The sequence below is a fragment of the Pseudophryne corroboree genome, chromosome 9 (assembly GCF_028390025.1).
Source record: "Pseudophryne corroboree isolate aPseCor3 chromosome 9, aPseCor3.hap2, whole genome shotgun sequence".
Classification (NCBI taxonomy): domain Eukaryota; kingdom Metazoa; phylum Chordata; class Amphibia; order Anura; family Myobatrachidae; genus Pseudophryne; species Pseudophryne corroboree.
In genome coordinates, this window is record NC_086452.1 from 408882559 (window position 1) to 408906284 (window position 23726).

A 23726-nucleotide genomic window follows, 5' to 3' on the forward strand; every position below is an offset into this window, starting at 1 on the left:
AATTTTGAATCCCGAACCTTCGGCCCTCGGTCAGGTGAGAAGTCCGAAGCCACCACAGAAGAGAAATCCTGGCTTTTGGCGGCAGACGGATCCTCTGGTGCATGTGAAGATGAAATCCGGACCATTTGTCCAACAGATCCAGCTGGAAGGGCCTTGTCTGAAACCTTCCATACTGCAGCACCTCGTAAGCGGCTACCATCTTTCCCAGAAGGCGAATGCATAGATGCACCGATATCCAGGTTTGTCTCAGAACATCCCGCACCATTGACTGGATCATCAATGCCTTTTCCAATGAAAGGAATACCTTTTGTGCCTCCGTATCCAGTATCATCCACAGGAACGGTAGCCTCCGTGTTGGTTCCAGATGAGATTTTGTTAGGTTCATAATCCACCCGTGATCCTGGAGTAGTCGGGTTGAGAGGGCAATGTTGACTAACAACCTCTCCCTGGATGGAGCTTTTATCAGCAGACCGTCCACGGTAAGATATTATGTTCACTCCTTGTTTGCGGAGGAGAAACATCATTCCTGCCATTACCTTGGTGAACACCCTCGGTGCCGTAGAGAGGCCAAATGGCAGGGCCTGGAACTGGTAGTGACAGTCCTGAAAGGCAAACCTTAGTTAAGCCTGATGAGGTGGCCAAATCAGAATATGAAGGTATGCATCCTTGATATCCAGAGACATCAAGAATTCCCCCTCTTCCAGACCTGAGATCACCGCTCTCAGAGACTCCATCTTGAACACCCGTAAGTAAGGGTTCAACGACTTGAGATTTAAAATGGCCCTTACCGAACCGTCCGGTTTAGGAACTACAAACAGGTTGGAATAATATCCCTGGTTTTACAGTTGAAGTGGAACTGGAACAATGACCTGAGTCTGTACAGGTTTTTGAATTGCTTTCAGTAAAGTCATACTTGCTTCTTGAGAAGCTGGTAAGCCTGATTTGAAGAATCTGTGAGGTGGGAGTTCCTGAAACTGCAGTCTGTAGCCCTAGGTGATAAGATCTTTGACCCAGGGATCCTGGCATGATGTTGCCCATATGTTACTGAAATATCTTAATCGTTCTCCCACCTGCCTGTCTTCCAGGCAGTGTGGTCCACCATCATGCTGAAGGCTTAGAGGAAGCAGAATCGGGGTTCTGTTCCTATGAACCTGCAGTTACTGGTTTTCTGGGTTTACCTCTATTGCCTTTGAAGGCCATAGATGAACCTTTGGTTTTATTTTTAAACTTCGCTGCCCGAAAGGACTGCAGAGTTGGAGCAGTGTAGGATATTCTAGCCAGGGAGCTGCGGAAGGAAGGTATGTAGACTTACCCACCGTAGCCTTGGATATCTACGTATCCAGTTCATCTCCAATAAGGGCTTCACCTGTGAATGGTAGGTTTTCTATGCCTTTACTGGAATCCGCATCCGCAGTCCACTGGCGTAGCCATAGGCCCCTGCATGCTGACACTGCCATGGCGATGTTGCGTGCATTGAGCAAACCAATTTCCTTTATGGCCTCTACCATAAAGTTATCAGTATATGTTGTAGGAGTAAAATTATCTCCCCCCTGGATAAGGAATCTAACTTGTCAATTAGATTACCTGTTCATTTTGCAATGGCCCTAGTGATCCATGCACAAGCAATAGTGGGTCTCTGGGCCACCCCGGCAGCTGTGTACAGAGATTTGAGAGTGGTATCAATCTTGCGGTCAGCTGTGTCCTTTAAGAGGCCGCCCCAGGGACAGGTAAGACTATCTTACGTGACAACCTAGATACTGATGCGTCAACAATCGGTGGGGTTTCCCATTTTTTTCTATCATCCTGAGGGAAAGGGAAGGATGTGAGTAATCTCTTAAGGATCTGAAACTTTTTATCAGGATTAACCCAGGTTTCCTCAAACAGAGAATTCAACTTTTTTGATGCAGGAAAAGTAGCAGAGGATTTCTTTTTGACATTAAAATAAGACACCTCATCCTCCTCTGTCACCTTATCAGGAATTTGCAGAATGTCTCTAATAGCTTCTATCAGAGCCTGTACCCCCTGTGACAGAGCTGCATCCCCTCCCCCACTGAGTCCACCTCACCCTCCTCTGCATCTGATACGTCGTCATCAGTGTCAGTCTGCAGGATCTGGGCCTGTGTATGCTTTTGTGGACAAATGGTAGGGGTCTGAGACACTGGTATGGGAACTGAATCTCTATTCATCAGGTCATCTACAGACTGTCTTAAGAATTGCGTCTCTTTCTCATTCTGGGATAATTTATTAGAAATATTCGAGATCATCCCTTTTAGATAATTCAACAATGCTGGTTCGAATCCACTAGAGTAAGATGGAGCCAGCCACACAGCGCCCTTCTTGCTAAAGCTTAAGCCTAGCTGGGTCGCAGACTAAGTACCCTTAATAGGGTATCTGTACTCTTATACTTCTCCCCCCCCTTGCTATGACCCCCTGGTAACTCTGAGGTAATCTGGAGTCCTTGTGGAGGAGCTGCGCTTCTCTAGCAGTCTGTTCAGTGAGAGCTGCAGAGGGAAAATGGCGCTGGTGAGCCGCTGGATCCGCTCATAGGGAGGCCCCGTCCCTTTAATGGTGCGCGGTCTTCCCGGTTTTTTATACTGGCTGAGGCTTATAATGTGCTTTACAGTGGGTTAGAACCCTTGTAAGCTGCTGCCAGTGTGGGTATTTTGCATGCTAAGACTTCAGCTGGCCCCTCACAGCGGAACAGACATAGTATGCCTCTGAAACCTTGAGCAGCAGCCTGCCTGTCAGTGCTGCGTCTCGATACCCTAATGCTTTCATTACCGCCGGCGACCCGCTAACCGGGACGCAGGCTTTCTACTCACCACTCACTTCTGGCTCTGTTAGGGGTGGCGGCATGCTGCGGGAATGTACGCTCGCCGTGGTGGGGCTTGCGAATAGTTCCCTCAGGAGCTTAGTGTCTTGTCAGCTGGGAACGGGACCATTAACCCTATGGGAGGTTGGGCCGTTCCCCCCCTAAGACCCATGAAGCAGGCAGGCTGGTGCTATTTAGTTCTGCCTGAAAATAACAAACAGAAAAATAAATGCAGAAAACTCTTCAGGAGCTTCTGTAAGCATGACCGGCTCCTCCGGTCACATTTTCTAAACGGAGTCTGGTAGGAGGGGCATAGAGGGAGGAGCCAGCCCACACTATCAAAGTCTTAAAATGCCCATGGCTCCTAGTGGACCCATCTATACCCCATGGTACTAATGTGGACCCCAGTATCCTCTAGGACGTAAGAGAAATAACATTTTAATTTTCTTATGTTATTATTTTAGGATCTCTAAAGTGACATGTAATGTATTGTGTGTGTGTGTGTACCTAGTCATTCTGCTGCTGCTGGCTGACTTACAATACTATTGTAGCTTAATCTTAACAATAACAATACGTTGAAGCGAAAAATCCACTATTATTCTGATAATACAATACCCTGGAATAATATGTCACCAAATTTCTGTATTCTGAATTAATTACACTGATTTCTATTGGTAATTCTAAGATTACAGACACCATCTGTGTACAGTGGTGTACATTTCCCAATGTTCATTGTTCATTTATAGGTATTTCACCATGCAGACTTTCATGACAAAAGGAAAAGAAATCAAAAATAAAATAAAAGTTTACAGTATGTCAACATTGTTGTCTTACAAATCTACCAGTCTATACAGAGGAAACATGACAGCTGTGCGAAATTACATAACATCTTTAGATTAATGGATAACAAAACCAAAAAAGTAAAAAAAAAAAATAATAACAAAAAGCAACTACTTTTATACTACTGGAACACTGTATAAAAGTAAAATATAATATATTAATTTACTCTTCAAACAGCAAAGGCACAGCACATTCCTGAGCTTGCATCCAATAAGGGCATTATTATAAAACATGTGATATGGATTATATCCCGGGCCGGTTCTTGCCCTTGTGGCGCTCCGGGCAAAACAATAGGGGCGTGGCTTCATACGGGGCGTGGTCAGTTACGCCCCCATTTGTGCCCCCTGTAGCGCCGCTGAAAGAGAAAAATAAATAAAATACTTACTATCCCCGCTCCTGATTCCAGACCGCTGCAGACCTCCGCCGGCGCCACTCCTCTGATCAGCATAGATCAATTATGACCCCTAGCGTCTGTGCCAAAATGCTGTGCGGTGCGCAATGATGTCATAGCGCACCGCACAGCAAAGGTCCCCTCCACGAAGGGAAACTAGACGCGTAGCGTCTGGTTCCCTTCACAGCGGGGGGCACAGTAGCGGATCTTGCCATGGTGCGGCGCCCTCCGGAGGGCGCCGGCGCCCTCCGGAAGGCAGCACCCCGGGCCAAAGTCCTGCTTGCCTGTGGCAAGATCCGCTACTGATTATATCTATATACTGTATGTTCATACTGTATATCTAGGCGCACATCCTTGTTCAGAAATCCATGTAAATGCTGAAAGACCTATTCATGAAGTCCCAAAAAGCCCTACCTCTGGAAAAAATGACTGTGTTTTTGTCAGATATAGGGTTCTTCGCTACTTAACAAAGGCTACAGTTGGCGGTAGCTATTGGCAATGAATCATTGGAGGAAGCCATGTCCAACTATAGCTTACACATGACAGCAAGGCGAAGTAAGTAAAATAATGTGGTATTACTAAAATAAATAATTTTTCTTCCTAAAAAGATTTTTTTTTTGTGTGTGATTTGTACAATTTTTTTTTAGTTTTTTCTTTTTGTTTTGATCTTAACATTGCTACTGGAAGCTCAAATCCAGGCTTCCACTGTAATCTACCTTTTAGACTTGGCAAAGTACGAAAAAAAAAATGTATTATTCATTTTATTATGATTCCTGCTACTAACATTTGAAATGCTCTATTACACTATTAATAAGTACAGTATACTGTAGTTGTATTTCAGCAAACATATTTTAAATATACAAAGACACCAGCACCCAACATTCTACAGATGGCAACTGGTTAGAAATGAAACAAATATTATAAAATTATATTTATAAAATTGCACTGATATTTTGCTAGGCATATTCAGTGTTGCTTTAACTTTTTCATTTATTTCTCATTTAAAAAAAAAAAAAAACAATTACAGTTTAAATCTCTGCTGCCGGATAACTGCCCAACACGATTAAATTCAATTAGGTTCCAAGCGGTTAGATTGCCGTCTTCATCTTACATGCCAATAATGATCATGTAGGTTTTCAGATATTCTTAACAAATCAGATTCATAATATGCCTCAAGAAACAAATGGAAATTTGTGACAGCAGAAAAAAAAGCCTGTAGTGTCTGCATACTTTTACATATTTAAAAATAAATTAGATAATTGCGTTTTATGAAGCGCAATAACAACATGGCTAGTCCTGTATTTTATTCTCATCTAATCAACTACATTTTTGTAATTAAAAGGTTCATAAAGCATATTTCTTATATAATACAAAACAAATATTTAAATATATTTAAATATATTATATGAATATACTGTATATATATATATATATATATATAAATGTTATATAAATATTTTTGTAGAAATATATTTATTACAGTACATTTTCATAGTCTGCTTTTTCTGCATGGTAAAATGCCCACTAGTTATTAAGAGGGACCATGCCATGTCTTGAGCCACTTAGTGATAAATGACAGATTAAATATTTCTGCTGTGGGCCATTGAAAATATGGGGACACTAATTACTAAATCTTATCTGTAAATAAAACGCATTGCTGTAGGGGGCTGATAAAAATATAAATTACCATTTATCTTAAGAGGTCAAATAAACGGGATCAGAACTTTAGCAATGAAAATTCACAAGGGCAAAAATAGCAGTTTACTGATAGCCTTTTCATTACAGAGATGTTGTGCCACTTGCATGTTTGTTGACTGTGAGATTTATTATTTATTTCCAATACAAAAGAATGTTTTCATTTTTTCTCCCCAGGTAAATAAATGCGCAAAATGCAATATATTAATGAAATTACTCTGAATGAGTAATTGAATGTCTAGAAATGTTAATCGTAGGTGCCAGGATAAGTGTGCCATTCATAAGTGAAAACAGCACTCCGATTCGGACAGTTATGAGGTTGAGAAAGGGCACTTAGCAGTTTTGAATTTACCACCGAGTGCTGTTTTCACTTTTATCTCTCTCTATAGATATTTATTTTTACATGGATATACTGTATATTGGGGGATACTCAATTAGTCACTGTCACTTACAAAGACTAATTGACCCCCCTGGGGATAATAAATTGTCCTTAATGCTGGGAGTCATTGGGTATTTTTTTTTCCGCATGAGAAAAAATCCCCGATACGAAGCCCTATCAGACCCATTTTTTGCACCAAAACACATAGGTCTGAGAACTTATCCCAGATCCCATGTGATTTCGTCTGAAAATGTAACATTTTTCGAGAGGAAAAAAAATGGGGATTAATTGAACTACCAGAAGCTAAGCATCCAGCAAAAAATGATGCTAAGCCCCCATTTTTTTCTACCATAAAAATTATATGGACCATTTGAATATCCCCCAAAGTATGTTAGTGAGTACTAAAACATGTATGAGTCACAGACATCCTTTAAGACCTACAAGAATGGCAAATGCACTTATCAGACATGAGGAATCGTGTATATCCTGTGTTGAGCTGTGCGAGCCATGGTGTTAGTTTTTGTGGAGATGTACAGGTTGAATAGACCTTGCCATTCTATAAAGTGCGCTAATGTCAAGATTGGGCACCATTACGGGTATACTTGAGCAACTATTTTCGATAGCGCAAAAGCATTATTTTAGTGCAATCTCACAGGTGATGCCACAATTTTTTAAAGAATTACCATTTGCACCTCCTCCATTTGAGGGTGCAGTAATAATTTTTCTAAAGACATTATACCAGATTTATTTTTTCCAAAGAAATCGAGAAAGCACTGTCTGTATAAAGTAAATCAGCATGACCCCGCAGAGCATACATCAGTGGTTGTAAGGATATTCTGCAGGATTCTGTCATAGTAGTCTAGCAATGCATTAAGCAATGGTCACAATGCCTGCCGCCACTTTTGGGCTAATGACTGGAGGCAAAGTGAGTTGTCCAACCTGGTCAGCCTAGAGTGCACTTACATAGGCATAGATAAGACCCCAAAGCTGAGGGGACCGCTTCTAAAATCTACTTAGTTTTTGCGGGTATTCAACGCAAATGACTGTTTTCATGGGATTTCCCACCAATATCCCTTTAATAAATATGCGTCTAATAGGGGTATTCAATTCCTGACGGAATTTCCGACAGGTCGAAAAAACGTCCGTTTTCACTGTTTTTAGGGCAAATTTTGATTTACCCTATTCAATTAAAAGGACATTTTTTCGACTAGTCAGAAATTCCGACATCACGAAAAACAGGTGGATCGGCAAATTCGCCCACCGATACACCTGTTTTGTCGAAATTGCGGGCATTTCCGACAGGTTTTTGGCCCGTTTTCAACAATGCCGATTCGACATAAAAAAAGGCGGATCGGCATTGTCGAAAATGGGCAAAAACCTGCAAATTGAATAGTGAAGTGTCGGATCCTCACCGTCGGAGAGGATCCGACATTAATTGAATATACCCCTAAATGGTAAACCAAGAAGGGAAATTGGTGGTGAGTGGATCAGGACTGGGGGTGTGTAAGCATCATGGAAGGGGTGTGGCCACACTCACAGTGACATATTGCTGGCCAGCGATTCAGGGGGTAATTCAGACCTGATCGCTGCTGTGCGTTTTCGCACAGCGGGTGATCAGGTCAGTACTGCGCATGTGTATGCACTGCAATGCGCCGGACAACTGTACCGGGCATCGGTGCATAGCGTCGAGATGTTGCGGAAAAAACAATCGCAGGGGCCATCGCAAGGTGACTGACAGGAAGAGGCCGTTTGTGGGTGGCAACTGACCGTTTTGTAGGAGTGTCCGGGAAAACGCAGGAGGGAACAGGCGTTTGGAGAGAGGGTTTCTGACATCAGCTCCAGCCCCTGGGCTGAGCAGAGACTGCACAAACTGATGTTTGTGCAGATCTGTTACAAATGCGAATGCACATCTACACACAAAATATACCCTCCCCCTGTAGGCGGCAACCACCTGATCACAGGGCTGCAAAAAATGCACCCTAGCAATCAGCTCTGAATTACCCTCTCCCCCCCCAGTTCTGATCATAACAATGGGTCCTCATATAGAGAAATTGGAGCGGTTGAAAGGTATGTATCTGTTATATAAGTTGTTTTAATTGATCAAAAACGAAGGATAGTATCCGATTAGCAGTGGTACTTTACTGCTACTAATAGGATCGCCGGAGGCCCTGATGCCAGGTTTGTTATCATGCGATGCCATGATTTATTGTGGATTATGCTACAGATGCCTCAGCCACCCAAAGCATAATGCCCGATAAGCAGCCGCGAGAGCCATGACCACATGGGACCCAGGTATTTTAGTGCAATCGTGGGTCCAATTTCAGTCAGTAAAAACGGTCTCTAATTAGATACCGCGATAATGACCATCAGTCATTAATCACAATTATCGGATGTTTTTACCAGCCGAAATTGCATTGAGACTAATAGAATACCATCCTAAACCTATCTGACCTAAGTGGCTATTAAGGAAACGCCACAACATCAGAATATCTTACAACCGTCTTCCCCTCTTGTGTAGAAGCTATATTGCATGTGTTATAAAATCAGTGACCATGTGCCATACAAATGTATTATGGGTATAATAATTGCTTGATTTGTATTACCTGCTATATCGGAGAAAAGATAAATTCAAATTTTAAATAGTTCTGTTAGCTGCTTTATTGACAAAAATAAGAATTTACTCACCGGTAATTCTATTTCTCGTAGTCCGTAGTGGATGCTGGGACTCCGTAAGGACCATGGGGAATAGCGGCTCCGCAGGAGACTGGGCACAACTATAAAGAAAGCTTTAGACTACTGGTGTGCACTGGCTCCTCCCACTATGACCCTCCTCCAGACTTCAGTTAGGATACTATGCCCGGAAGAGCTGACACAATAAGGAAGGATTTTGAATCCCGGGTAAGACTCATACCAGCCACACGAATCACACCGTATAACTCGTGATACAATACCCAGTTAACAGTATGATAACAACTGAGCCTCTCAACAGATGGCTCAACAATAACCCTTTAGTTAAACAATAACTATATACAAGTATTGCAGACAATCCGCACTTGGGATGGGCACCCAGCATCCACTACGGACTACGAGAAATAGAATTACCGGTGAGTAAATTCTTATTTTCTCTGACGTCCTAAGTGGATGCTGGGACTCCGTAAGGACCATGGGGATTATACCAAAGCTCCCAAACGGGCGGGAGAGTGCGGATGACTCTGCAGCACCGAATGGGCAAACTCTAGGTCCTCCTCAGCCAGGGTGTCAAACTTGTAGAATTTTGCAAATGTGTTTGACCCCGACCAAGTAGCTGCTCGGCAAAGTTGTAGAGCCGAGACCCCTCGGGCAGCCGCCCAAGAAGAGCCCACCTTCCTCGTGGAATGGGCTTTCACTGATTTAGGATGCGGCAGTCCAGCCGCCGAATGTGCAAGCTGAATCGTACTACAGATCCAGCGAGCAATAGTCTGCTTTGAAGCAGGTGCACCCAACTTGTTGGGCGCATACAGGATAAATAGCGAGTCAGTCTTTCTGACTCCAGCTGTCCTGGAAACATAGACTTTCAGGGCCCTGACTACGTCCAACAACTTGGAAGCCTCCAAGTCTTTAGTAGCCGCAGGCACCACGATAGGTTGGTTCAGATGGAAAGCTGATACCACTTTAGGGAGAAACTGGGGACGAGTCCTCAATTCTGCCCTATCCATATGGAAAATCAGATAAGGGCTTTTACATGACAAAGCCGCCAATTCTGATAAACGTCTGGCCGAAGCCAAGGCCAACAACATGACCACTTTCCACGTGAGATATTTCAAATCCACGGTTTTTAGTGGCTCAAACCAATGTGACTTTAGGAAATCTAACACCACGTTGAGATCCCAAGGTGCCCCTGGAGGCACAAAAGGGGGCTGAATATGCAGCACTCCCTTAACAAAAGTCTGAACTTCAGGTAGTGAAGCCAGTTCTCTCTGGAAGAAAATCGATAGGGCCGAAATCTGGACCTTAATGGAACCCAATTTTAGGGCCATAGTCACCCCTGACTGCAGGAAGTGCAGAAATCGACCTAGCTGAAATTCCTCCGTTGGGGCCTTCCTGGCCTCACACCACGCAACATATTTTCGCCAAATGCGGTGATAATGGTTTGCGGTAACTTCTTTCCTAGCTTTAATCAGCGTAGGAATGACTTCCTCCGGAATGCCCTTTTCCTTCAGGATCCGGTGTTCAACCGCCATGCCGTCAAACGCAGCCGCGGTAAGTCTTGGAACAGACAGGGCCCCTGCTGTAGCAGGTCCTGTCTGAGCGGCAGAGGCCATGGGTCCTCTGAGATCATTTCTTGAAGTTCCGGGTACCAAGCTCTTCTTGGCCAATCCGGAACAATGAGTATAGTTCTTACTCCTCTTCTCCTTATTATCCTCAGTACCTTTGGTATGAGAGGAAGAGGAGGGAACACATAAACCGACCGGTACACCCACGGTGTCACTAGAGCGTCCACAGCTATCACCTGAGGGTCTCTCGACCTGGTGCAATATCTTTCTAGCTTTTTGTTTAGGCGGGACGCCATCATGTCCACCTGTGGCCTTTCCCAACGGTTTACAATCATTAGGAAGACTTCTGGATGAAGTCCCCACTCTCCCGGGTGGAGGTCGTGCCTGCTGAGGAAGTCTGCTTCCCAGTTGTCCACTCCCGGAATGAACACTGCTGACAGTGCTAACACGTGATTTTCCGCCCATCGGAGAATCCTTGTGGCTTCTGCCATCGCCGTCCTGCTTCTCGTGCCGCCCTGTTGGTTTACATGGGCGACCGCCGTGATGTTGTCTGACTGGATCAGTACCGGCTGGTTTTGAAGCAGGGGTTTTGCCTGACTTAGGGCATTGTAAATGGCCCTCAGTTCCAGAATATTTATGTGCAGGGAAGTCTCCTGACTTGACCATAGTCCTTGGAAGTTTCTTCCCTGTGTGACTGCCCCCCAGCCTCGAAGGCTGGCATCCGTGGTCACCAGGACCCAGTCCTGTATGCCGAATCTGCGGCCCTCTTGAAGATGAGCACTCTGCAGCCACCACAGCAGAGACACCCTGGTCCTTGGAGACAGGGTTATCAGCCGATGCATCTGAAGATGCGATCCGGACCACTTGTCCAATAGGTCCTACTGAAAGGTTCTTGCATGGAACCTGCCGAATGGAATTGCTTCGTAGGAAGCTACCATCTTTCCCAGGATCCGCGTGCAGTGATGCACCGACACCTGTTTTGGTTTTAGGAGGCCTCTGACTAGAGATGACAGCTCCTTGGCCTTCTCCTCCAGGAGAAACACTTTTTTCTGTTCTGTGTCCAGAACCATCCCCAGGAACAGTAGACGTGTCGTAGGGATCAGCTGTGACTTTGGAATATTTAGAACCCAGCCGTGCTGTTGTAGCACCTCCCGAGATAGTGCTACCCCGACCAACAACTGCTCCCTGGACCTCGCCTTTATCAGGAGATCGTCCAAGTACGGGATAATTAAAACTCCCTTCTTTCGAAGGAGTATCATCATTTTGGCCATTACCTTGGTAAAGACCCTCGGAGCCGTGGATAGACCGAACGGCAACGTCTGGAATTGGTAATGACAATCCTGTACCACGAATCTGAGGTACTCCTGGTGAGGATGGTAAATGGGGACATGCAGGTAAGCATCCTTGATGTCCAGTGATACCATGTAATCCCCCTCGTCCAGGCTTGCAATAATCGCCCTGAGCGATTCCATCTTGAACTTGAATCTTTTTATATATCTGTTCAAGGATTTCAAATTTAAAATGGGTCTCACCGAACCGTCCGGTTTCGGTACCACAAACATTGTGGAATAGTAACCCCGTCCTTGTTGAAGTAGGGGCACCTTTACTATCACCTGTTGTGAATACAGCTTGTGAATTGCCTGTAACACTGCCTCCCTGCCTGAGGGAGTGGTTGGTAAGGCAGATTTGAGGAAACGGCGGGGAGGGAGACGTCTCAAATTCCAGCTTGTACCCCTGAGATACTATTTAAAAGATCCAGGGATCCACCCGTGAGCGAGCCCACTGATTGCTGAAATATTTGAGACGGGCCCCCACCGTACCTGGCTCCGCCTGTGGAGCCCCAGCGTCATGCTGTGGACTTAGAGGAAGCGGGGGAGGACTTTTGCTCCTGGGAACTGGCTGTATGCTGCAGCTTTTCCCCCCCTACCTCTGCCTCTGGGCAGAAAGGACGCGCCCTTAACCCGCTTGCCCCTATTGGGCCGAAAGGACTGTACCTGATAATACGGTGCTTTCTTTGGCTGTGAGGGAACATGGGGTAAAAATGTAGACTTCCCAGCTGTTGCTGTGGAAACGAGGTCCGAGAGACCATCCCCGAACAACTCCTCACCCTTATAAGGCAGAACTTCCATGTGCCTTTTGGATTCTGCATCTCCTGTCCACTGCCGAGTCCATAACCCTCTCCTGGCAGAAATGGACATTGCACTAATTTTGGATGCCAGCCGGCAAATATCCCTCTGTGCATCCCTCATGTATAAAAGTGCGTCTTTAATATGCTCTACGGTTAGCAATATAGTGTCCCTGTCTAGGGTATCAATATTTTCCGACAGGGAATCTGACCACGCAGCTGCAGCACTGCACATCCATGCTGACGCAATAGCTGGTCTCAGTATAACACCTGTGTGTGTATATATAGACTTCAGGATAGCCTCCTGCTTTCTATCAGCAGATTCCTTCAGGGCGGCCGTATCCGGAGACGGTAGTGCCACCTTCTTTGACAAGCGTGTGAGCGCTTTATCCACCCTAGGGGATGTTTCCCAGCGTGACCTATCCTCTGGCGGGAAAGGGTACGCCATTAGTAACCTCTTAGAAATTACCAGTTTCTTATCAGGAGAAGCCCACGCTTCTTCACACACGTCATTTAACTCCTCAGATGGAGGAAAAGCTACTGGTAGTTTTTTCTCTCCAAACATAATACCCTTTTTTGTGCTACCGGGGGTAACATCAGAAATGTGCAACACATTTTTCATTGCCTCAATCATGTAACGTGTGGCCCTATTGGAAGTTACATTAGTCTCATCGTCGTCGACACTGGAGTCAGTATCCGTGTCGACATCTGTGTCTGCCATCTGAGGTAGCGGGCGTTTTAGAGCCTCTGATGGCTTTTGAGACGCCTGGGCAGGCACAGGCTGAGAAGCCGGCTGTCCCATAGTAGGTATGTCGTCAAACCTTTTATGCAAGGAGTCGACACTGTCGCGTAATTCCTTCCACAGAACCATCCACTCAGGTGTCGACCCCGCAGGGGGTGACATCACATTTACAGGCATTTGCTCCGCCTCCACATAAGCCTCCTCATCAAACATGTCGACACAGCCGTACCGACACACCGCATACACACAGGGAATGCTCTGACTGAGGACAGGACCCCACAAAGCCCTTTGGGGAGACAGAGAGAGAGTATGCCAGCACACACCAGAGCGCTATACAATACAGGGACTAACTGAATTATATCCCCTTATAGCTGCTATATATATATATATATATATATATATATATATACTGCGCCTAAATTTAGTGCCCCCCCTCTCTTTTTTACCCTTCTGTAGTTGTAGACTGCAGGGGAGAGCCAGGGAGCTTCCTTCCAGTGGAGCTGTGAGGGAAAAATGGCGCCAGTGTGCTGAGGGAGTTAGCCCCGCCCCTTTTTCGGCGGACTTCTCCCGCGTTTTTGAAACTCTGGCAGGGGTATTAATTTACACCTATATAGCCTCTGGGACTATATATGGTGTATATTTGCCAGCCAAGGTGTGTAATATTGCCCTCAGAGCGCCCCCCCAGCGCCCTGCACCCATCAGTGACCGGAGTGTGAGGTGTACATGAGGAGCAATGGCGCACAGCTGCAGTGCTGTGCGCTACCTTGGTGAAGACCGAAGTCTTCTGCCGCCGATTTTCCGGACCTCTTCATGCTTCTGGCTCTGTAAGGGGGACGGCGGCGTGGCTCCGGGAACGAACATCAAGGTCGGGTCCTGCGGTCGATCCCTCTGGAGCTAATGGTGTCCAGTAGCCTAAGAAGCCCAAACTACCACCTGTTAGGTAGGTTCGCTTCTTCTCCCCTTAGTCCCTCGCTGCAGTGAGTCTGTTGCCAGCAGATCTCACTGTAAAATAAAAAAACTAAATATACTTTCTTTCTAGGAGCTCAGGAGAGCCCCTAGTGTGCATCCAGCTCAGCCGGGCACAAGATTCTAACTGAAGTCTGGAGGAGGGTCATAGTGGGAGGAGCCAGTGCACACCAGTAGTCTAAAGCTTTCTTTATAGTTGTGCCCAGTCTCCTGCGGAGCCGCTATTCCCCATGGTCCTTACGGAGTCCCAGCATCCACTTAGGACGTCAGAGAAACCAGGTGTATCACAGCTTGTCAGATTGCACTCATCACCCATTCACAGTAGACGCAGGAATTTTGTAGGTAAAAACAATATTCTTGAAAATGTAACCCATCAATTCACTATGAACCAGTGACTGGAGATACTCAAATGATATCAATAATTTTGATATCAAACCAAATTTAACTGATTGGTGGGCATCAAACTTCTTGGTGGTACAATTGGATAGCCCGGTGTTCAACTGCTACAGCCGCAGTGCTATCAAATGGCAAGATTAAAACTTGCATTCCGAATTTCACGACTGCAGTTTGTAAAGACATTACAATATACTTGAAATGCCTGTTGAGCTACATGTCACAGTATTGTTCTCTTATTTTAATTAGAACATTGGGGCTAACTCAGACCTGATCGTAGCCGTGCAAAATTCTACGATCAGCCACCCTGACATGCGGGGGACACACAGCACAGGTCTATTCAGCCCTGCATGTCTGACCCTCCCCCCGCCGCACAGGTACAAAAGCATTGCACAGCGGCGATGATATTGTACCTGAAGAGTAGCTCCCTACCAGTGTAGCTCCTGCGCTCTGGCAGGGAGCTACCCGACGCTCTCCGGGTCGCAGCGGCTGCGTGCGATGTCACACAGCCACGGCGGCCCGCCCCCCGCATGGTCCGTGCAAGCCTGCGTTGCCCGGACCGCGCCCCCAAAACGGTGGCCCAACACCACCGGCCTGACCCCTCTCGCCCAGCGAACACCTCTGCCTGTCAATCAGGCAGAGGCGATCGCTGGGCAGAGATGCCGATCGCATCTCTGGCATGCGCCGGCGCATGCGCAGTTCAGACCTAAACGCCCTCTGTGCGAAAATGCACAGCAGCACTCAGGTCTGAATTCGTTTTTAAATTCAAAGTTCACCATTCGCATGTGAAAGTATTAAAAATTCTATGCACCATAAATAAAAAGAGAAAAAATATTGTCCAAACAGCGGGAATATGGTCAAATGTGACTGCTTCGATTTTTAAAAAGTTTTAGAATTTATTGCAAACTTTTAAACTGTACAATCTATTTAACAAACTGATCAAAGAATCACAATTTTGGGGCACACTAAAAATTTAATTTGCAAGATTTTTTTGAGAATGCCCCGGTATGCTAATCAATTTTTGCAATAATTACACCAATAAAACATCTTACCTTTTTACACAAGACTCGATCATATCACTAGCCATTAGCTTAAGGCGCTGCTCAAGGTGCTTCCCGAATTCTTCTTCCGGCCAGTGGAGATCTCTAATAAAGGTTTGTAGGGCATCGAGTTTCCAGAACAAATCCTCCGAAGTGGCTGATCCATTACTGGTAGGATAACACGAGAAAGTATTTTTTAGTCGGGTGACCCCCACAATGCCCGATGTGGAGAACATTTTCTTTTTAACTTTAGCAAGGTAAGAACCAGTTCCGTATAAATAACTGATCTCCAGCATCAGGGCTGAGCTTTATTTTTCCCTTTTCCTATTCTAACTTTCTATTGGAGCAGAACACAACAAATAAAATCAGACAAAACTGGTATCGTTTGTATGGCAAATTCTCTCCTTAATTAATAATTACATAAATGTATGTAGTTATTGAAATTAAGGATACAAACTGGGGAATACAAGCCGTGATTGTTGACCACCACTGTGTGAGTCGTTAACAATCAGGGTTTCATGCATTTCTAGAAGAATACTATTAAAAGGATTGAAACTAGGTAAAGGGTTGTGCTAACTAGTGGTGAGCGAGGACATCATCTCAATTGTGAAAAACTCCACTTGCAAGGTAAAACATGAACTTTAACAGAAGTTTTGTTTTTAATTTTGAAATTACACAAACTAATTGTGCTAGATGAAGTTTTTGATTTTTTTGGTTTTGTTTCAATTTCGGAATAAATACAATAATTACGGATATTGCGGTGTTATGCAGTTGCCTCCTATGCATACTGAATATTTATATAAACATGTATTTTTTGCCAATGATTTTAGGATGTGCAGATATTGTCCGATTCATTAGCTTCTATATAACGTTCTTTTTTTATTTATTTTTTTATTTTCTTTCTCGTCGAGTAAACTCGCATGCTGAATTCCCTCCTCGCATACCACTATTGCTAACACAGCAATTTATCAGATGTTATACACACCATGCAGTACCACTTGTACTGACATCCTCTATAGAAACATATTAAAGTAGGCGTTTCTATTATGACAGATGCCAGCTGCATTGACTTAATGCTGCGGAGCAATACATAGCTATAATGCACACGTAGCTATTGCAGGGTGGAAAAACAAATCAAATCATATTCCCAACATGCCAAGGGTCTCGAGGTCCTGTTTTGACAAAAGTTATGGTTTAGGAACAAGTCGTATATCTAATCAGAGACATATCTGATAAATGGAAAGAATAGAACTTTAATCGTGAAGGTACTTAAGGAACACAGCCGCATGAAAAGATATTCAACCAGGTACTTTGGCTCAATGATAGTAAATATTTAGCTATGTAGGTAAGCGAAGCTACGGTAACATCCTGTGAATGTTTCGCTTCCAAACGGAGGCTTGGAAAAAAAATGTATATTTTTGAAATCTAAATTGAGTTTTGGAACGATAACGGTTTATGTTTTAAATCACAGAGTACACACAAATGTAATAATTGGTGTCTATTGCTACAACATTTTGACACCCATCTGCCTTCAGAGTTATTTCAAATGTCTTGTCGTTTTTTTTCTGTCCTTCTTTTCAAATGCTCTTTATGTTTTCGTAATGTCACAATTGAAATGTTTCCCACAACTAATTTGGATTTCATTGATTGAATAAAGCCATCATATGCTCAGTAACTGATTCATATCTTTTCCAAGAAACAGTGTCACGGATCATGCAGAAAGGGAAGAAGCCTGTCACCGCTGCCTAATCTACCTTTCTCTAATACAGTAATCATAGCATGAATATGACATTTATTTCTGTAGAGAATATAATCATAGTAGAGAGAGAGCAACTTTTTTTCAGCAATAATATGCTTATGCAATGCTGACTGCTAATTTATTTTATTTACTGCGTCATGTACGAAAAAGATGTGCAATGTTTATTGTGTGTGTGTGTGTGTGTGTATATATATATATATATATATATATATATATAAAATATATATATTTTTTTTTCCTATTATTATTATAAGGCATAGCTTTTATTTTCATAAGTTTTGCAATTTTTAGATTTATTCTTAAATGATTTTATATATACAGGAGAATGGCAGGCACTATCACTTGTGCTAAAATAAATTAGTGGTTTGTTGAGACCAGAGGACCAGTAGGCTGACTTGTGGAGTACGTAAGCCGTTTTTTTATTTTATTTGTAACATACGCATAGCTAGTAAAAAACAAACACATGTATGTAAGTCTTCTGAAGCTGCACCTAGCCAAATGCATTTTAGTAACAGCTTTTGTTTGTCAACCCGATTTTTTTATTTTTTTATTTTACATTTCAAAGGTTTTTTTTCTACCACGACAGGTGGCAGATCTCACATTGTTCATGTAAAAACAGTGTACCAATACATAATTTTAACATGAATTGTTGTTACAGTAATGTTTAAGCAAAGAACAAACATTACAATTAATTTATTTTAAGTTATGTCAGCCTATCACAACTGACTGTGTATGTGCAGGGTTACAGACTAAGGAACTCGTTTGAAGCATGTGATGTAGATCGGAGTTTTCAGACCATGCAGGGGGAGGTTGTAAGTAAATCCTGCTACTGTACTAAAGATGACATCTGCTACTAAGGATGGCCTTGCCTTACGCTGAAGACAGGTTATTCAGCACAGAAGGGCGGATACTCGCTTTGGTGTAAAGTTGTAAGCAGGCCATCACGGCCAAACGGAAAAGCAGACAACTTAGAATGAGGTCCTAAGAGTGGTGTATGGTATGCATCCAGGACCTCACTAACAAAGCACAATGCACGTTCAATGAAAAAAATGTCAGTTTTGCACTGATCTGGTAAAACTAGATTGTTGACTCAGGGCCAGATGCATCATCGCTTGGAAAATGATAAAATGGAGAGTGAAAAAGTACCAGCCAATCAGCTCCTAACTGCCATTTTTCAAACACAGCCTGTAACATGGCAGTTAGGAGCTGATTGGCTGGTACTTTTTTCTTTCTCCAATTTATCACTATACAAGCGATTATGCATCTAGCCCTCAAAACTTTTTAAGGTGCAAACCTAGGCTCTGCTCTTGGGAGATGGCTCGAGAAACTCTTATATATGACATGAGATTTGATCTTAGCCAACTAACTTCTAATGCAGTGGTTCCCAAACTTTATTGTATTATGGTGCCCTAGAGTATCAGCATTTTCTTTTGTGGCACCATTAGGCAGGTCAAAACTTTTTTGCTGAGAAACTCTGCAAAAATTCTTTAAGTAAATTGTGCTCACCAGTCATCCTTAGGTTCAGCTATGTGGTGATAGACAGTGTTATGCTTCTGTTTCTCTACATATATTATGATTGGCAGCCACCACCACTGATTTTGTCTACTACACTGACCATAATTAATCTAATTTGGTACTAGACCACCAACGCAGCACCCTGCAAGTGATCCATGCAACCCTGGGTGCAATGGAACACAGTTTAGAAACCACTGTTCTAGTGTAAAAGCTCAATTCTCTATTTAATTTAAATCCCTTTGCAACAAAAAAATCTCTCTGCACTGCTTCGTAAAGCTATGAGCATCAGATCTCCTAATGTGTACCTACGTTGCACAGCATACCATTAATCTAAACCCTTCCAATCACCACTGTGGGGGCCAATGTGTTTGAAATTACTGTGGGGGCCAATGTGTTTGGATTACTGTGGTGGTCAATGCGTTTGGAATTACTGTGGGGGCCAATGTGTATTACTGTGGGGGCCAGTGTGTTTAATTACTGTGGGGGCCAGTGTGTGTGTGTGTGTGTGTGTGTGTGTGTGTTTTTCCCATGGGAGACTGATAGTGTGCCTTGGCAAATTTAAAGTCATGTTCGGTGTGCCGCGAGTTGAAAAAGGGTGAAAATCACTGCTCTAGGTGAATGCGCAAATATATATATATATATTTATAGGGCCACTGAGATATCAGACAGGCCTAGTATTGGGTTTGTGTGGCCTCCAGGTGACATATCTACACTTTGTCGTAGACTACTATATGTTCCGATGGTGTGCACAGAAAGTGCGGATGGGCGTTGTTACACCGTCCCCTGCACTCCTCTTGATGAAATATTTTTGCAGATATTCATACATATGGGAAGATTATAGCAATATACGGTAAGTACAGATCTCAGTGATCAGTTAGTATATTTATTTAAAAGTAAATATTAAATGAATACGCCAGGTAATTTATTTTATAGTCTTTATGTACTGTATTATTTTACAAAGAATGAAAATATGTTGTTCTTTAGGCAAAAAAATAATTTCTCTGGTGGTCTTTAAATATTTATAATAAAGTTCTCATAATGTAGAAAGTTTTAGGGCTGTAAAAAGTTAGAATTTGATGAGCAAGTATTGAATACTGTTATTTGAAAAATTCTTTTAACGATGGCTCTATGACTATAGTGTGCAAGTTATGCTCGAGGGAGCCAGCCAAATTTGTGTTTATCAGCTATAAGTGTCTTATATATCTCAGGGTATGTGAAAATTTTAGCGCAAAGTCACAGGCTTTTTACATCGGGTGTCAGGAAGAGGATGGTTAAGAATAAACACACAGTATGTTCATGTGTTTATTTACATTAGTTAGCAAAGTTCTCTCTACTCCTGAAATATGCATAAAAGTTCCATTCTCTATATAGTATAGTACATAGTGTTCAATTCCATGTTATATTTAGTAGTAGTGAGAACTCTTGTTTATTATCAATAATCAGAGGTATAATATTAGGGTTGTAATGTGGTATAATACCTGTACATCAATAATTTGTGTGCATGCATTAATTTGATTTGTTGTTTTTTTTTTACAGTCTTTGTCAAGCAAAGCAAATAATTTTTTTACATTGATTTATGTCTTGTGTTTGAGTGTGTGCGTGAGCAATAAAGTTTAATATTTTTAATACTAAATATTGTTTTATATTTTATTTTTGCCTTGAATATATATATATATAGTAATATTTTATGATGAAAGCATCTGCAGAAAACTAGGAACATTTTAATTTCTGAAGATGGGATAAGAAATCTATTAGAAATAATTAATCCACATTCATGCCAAGACTGCTGCACATATACTGTAAATGAGGTCTAATGTGAAGTGAATACACACTCAGAATCATATATTGCAGCCATCCATGACGGTGCAGAAAAGCTAGGCATTTGTGGGAGGTTAACTGGTAGGGCTACAGGTACTTTAGGGAGATTCACATTTGGAAGATTCACATTGGGCAGATTACTTGTTAAACTCCTGTGGAAGAAACAGACAGAAAGAAAAAGATACTATAACATGACAATGCGGATGTAGCAGAAGCACAAAAAGACTCAGAAAGAAAACACAAAAACAAAAAAACGAGACAAAAACATATCAAAAAGAAAAGAAATCGATTGAGAAAAAAGCATGAGGATGGTATATTTGTCTGCTTTGTGGAATTAAAAAAATTGCAATTACTTAAGAAAAACATACAATACACATTTACGCAATTAAAAAACACACATAAATGCCACGATAGCAAGGTTCAATATGCATCACAAAAACAAGCTGCAAACTATGCATGCAAGTTCTTACTGATGATTTTAAAGATCCTTGAATTGTTTAGTGGAATTGTTTAGTCACTGAAGATTCTAGATTCTATGGTGATATTTTCACAGAATTTCACACACAAGGTATAGTATTACTGGTATTTGCCATCATATAAGTGAAACAATAATCCTTGATTAGTATTTTATAAGCAGTAAGGGGGCATAATATGTGTGCTTTCTTCATAAAGCTGAAAAAGGCACAGCTTTTTTTCTATATCTAAAAGTGGAACAATCGACTACAGACTGCAGTTACTGTATTGGCTGGACTAATATCCAGTTGGGATTTCACTGGGAACATATTCTCTTATCCTTTGGTGATTTCACTAGTTCCTAGTTTCTTAGTGATGTCACTAGTTCCTAGTTTCTTAGTGATGTCACTAGTTCCTAGATTCTTAGTGATGTCACTAGTTCCAAGTTTATTCTAGTGATGTCACTAAGTCAGTTTCTCCTAGTGATGCCACTAGTTTCTAGCTTCTCCTAGTGATGTTACTAGTTCCTAGTTTCTCCTAGTGATGTCACTAGTTCCTAGTTTCTCCTAGTGATGTCACTAGTTCCTAGTTTCTCCTAGTGATATCACTATTTCCTAGTTTCTCCTAGTGATATCACTAGTTTGAAGATAGTTGGACAGCTTGAGTTGGTTCTATTGTATGTAGGTGATTGGTCCTCTTTAGAAGGGTGTTCCTTCTCCTAACTAGAATTGTATTATTGGACCCTACCAACTTCTATGAAAAAGTGTACAAAATTATGGAGACTTTAAAAGACCTCAATAGTGTCCCTAAGATACGAGAGCTGACATTTACTTTGATGTCCTTTGAGTCAAAGCTTTATCCACTGATGATTGATGGCATGAAACAAGTGAATCTGAGGTTGTCTCTATATCACTTAATCCTACACATGTTCATGGAGTGGTGGGATTCTAACTGGACAAATGCCTTTACTCAGAGGGTAAAGAATTAATTCAAATGGCAGCCATGTAAAAGTAATTGCATAGCATATCCTACAAAGGTGTGCTGGTTTGTATGTTTTGCAAAGTGCCTGGAACCTCTAAGGCATCACTTGACAGTGAAGATAGTATAATAAGATTTCTGTATACGCTAGATACAAAGTAGGTGGAAAAAAGAACATTCCTATAATCAGGTGGGCAAGAATCAGGTTTTATGTAGCATACACCTAGAAGCGGTAGAGACAAAGGTCTCACCTTGTCTCCTGGCATGCCATCCCTTCCTCTCACTGCCAGCTGTTACAGCGTCTCCTATCACAATGGTGTGCTACCACTGTCATAAAGATAGTTTGTGGAATATCACAGTGATTGGTCTGTGTGTCACTGTGAGCTTCCTCATGCAGTCACTGATTGAGAAAAGCAGTGACTGGCTCCACACAAAGAGGTACTGTATAAGTAATAGACCAGGGTTAGCTGGTGGAGGAAGAGCAGGAGAGTGAAGACTCATACTCTAAGTGGGAACAATGCTGGAGCCCAAAAAAATGACAATTACAATATTGTTCTTCACTATAAAGTGAGAAATTCCTCTTTAACGGGGATATTTATAAAAGCTTGGAGACAGCTCCTGTTATTTTTCAAAAACAGCCTGTAACATGGCAGTTAGAAGCTGATTGGCAGGTACTTATCTCTCTTCACTCTATCGCTCTCTATAAGGCTTAGTACATATCCCCCTCAATCTTTGTCCACTTTATCTCTCTTCAACCTTTGATAAATCTACCCTTAGACTTTTACGGAATTTAGACATACAAATTTGTTTTTCACATTGGACTACGCAATATTTCCTGTCAAAGTGATTATTGCTTAGCCTTTCATCTTAAAGAATCAAATTACACTCTTTCCAAAGATACATTAACATTAATTAATATACAAATGTAAAACTCCACAGCTTTAAAAAACTTGATAATTTTCCATTGTACAGTATGATTCTAATAGAACGTACAGTAAGCTATTCATTTGAATATACATTGTTTAGAATATACTCATCACCTACATACAATGAATGCAGCCAATTTATGGGTGTGGATCATTAGATCGATAGTGTCTAGGTCGACGATGTTTAGGTCGACCACTATAGGTCGACAGTCGCTAGGTCGACAGGGTCAGAAGGTCGACAGGGCCAGAAGGTCGACATGTTCTAGGTCGACAGGTCAAATGATCGACATGAGTTTTTTTTTGTGACGTTTTCTTTGTAGAGTGACCGGAACCCCAATTAGTGCACCGTGTCCCCTCGCATGGTTCGTTTCGCTCGCCATGCTTTGGGCAAGGTTTACAGATTACTGTTCCAATCGTAGTCCACGTGGATCGTTAAGTATTAAAAAGTTTAAAAAATATTTTTTTTATAAAAACCTCATATCGACCTTTTGACCTGTCGATCTAGAACATGTCGACCTCCTGACCCTGTCGACCTTTAGTGGTCGACCTAAACATTGTCAACCTAGACACTGTCGATCTTCAGACCGGATCCCCCAATTTATGGGGTGAACCAAGTTTCACAAGAATGAAGTCTATCCATT

At 42.5% G+C, this 23726-nt stretch overlaps 1 protein-coding gene across 1 annotated transcript in view; it reads right to left on the reverse strand.

The window, feature by feature from the left end:
- CADPS (calcium dependent secretion activator) overlaps positions 1 to 23726 on the reverse strand; it is a 661462-nt gene that overhangs the window by 36045 nt on the left and 601691 nt on the right. Inside the window, exons 22-23 of the mRNA XM_063941549.1 lie at positions 20743 to 20880; positions 15649 to 15804 (exon numbers count right to left, since the gene is read on the reverse strand). Coding sequence (XP_063797619.1) covers positions 15649 to 15804; positions 20743 to 20880 — 294 coding nt within the window. The remainder of the gene's footprint in view (positions 1 to 15648; positions 15805 to 20742; positions 20881 to 23726) is intronic.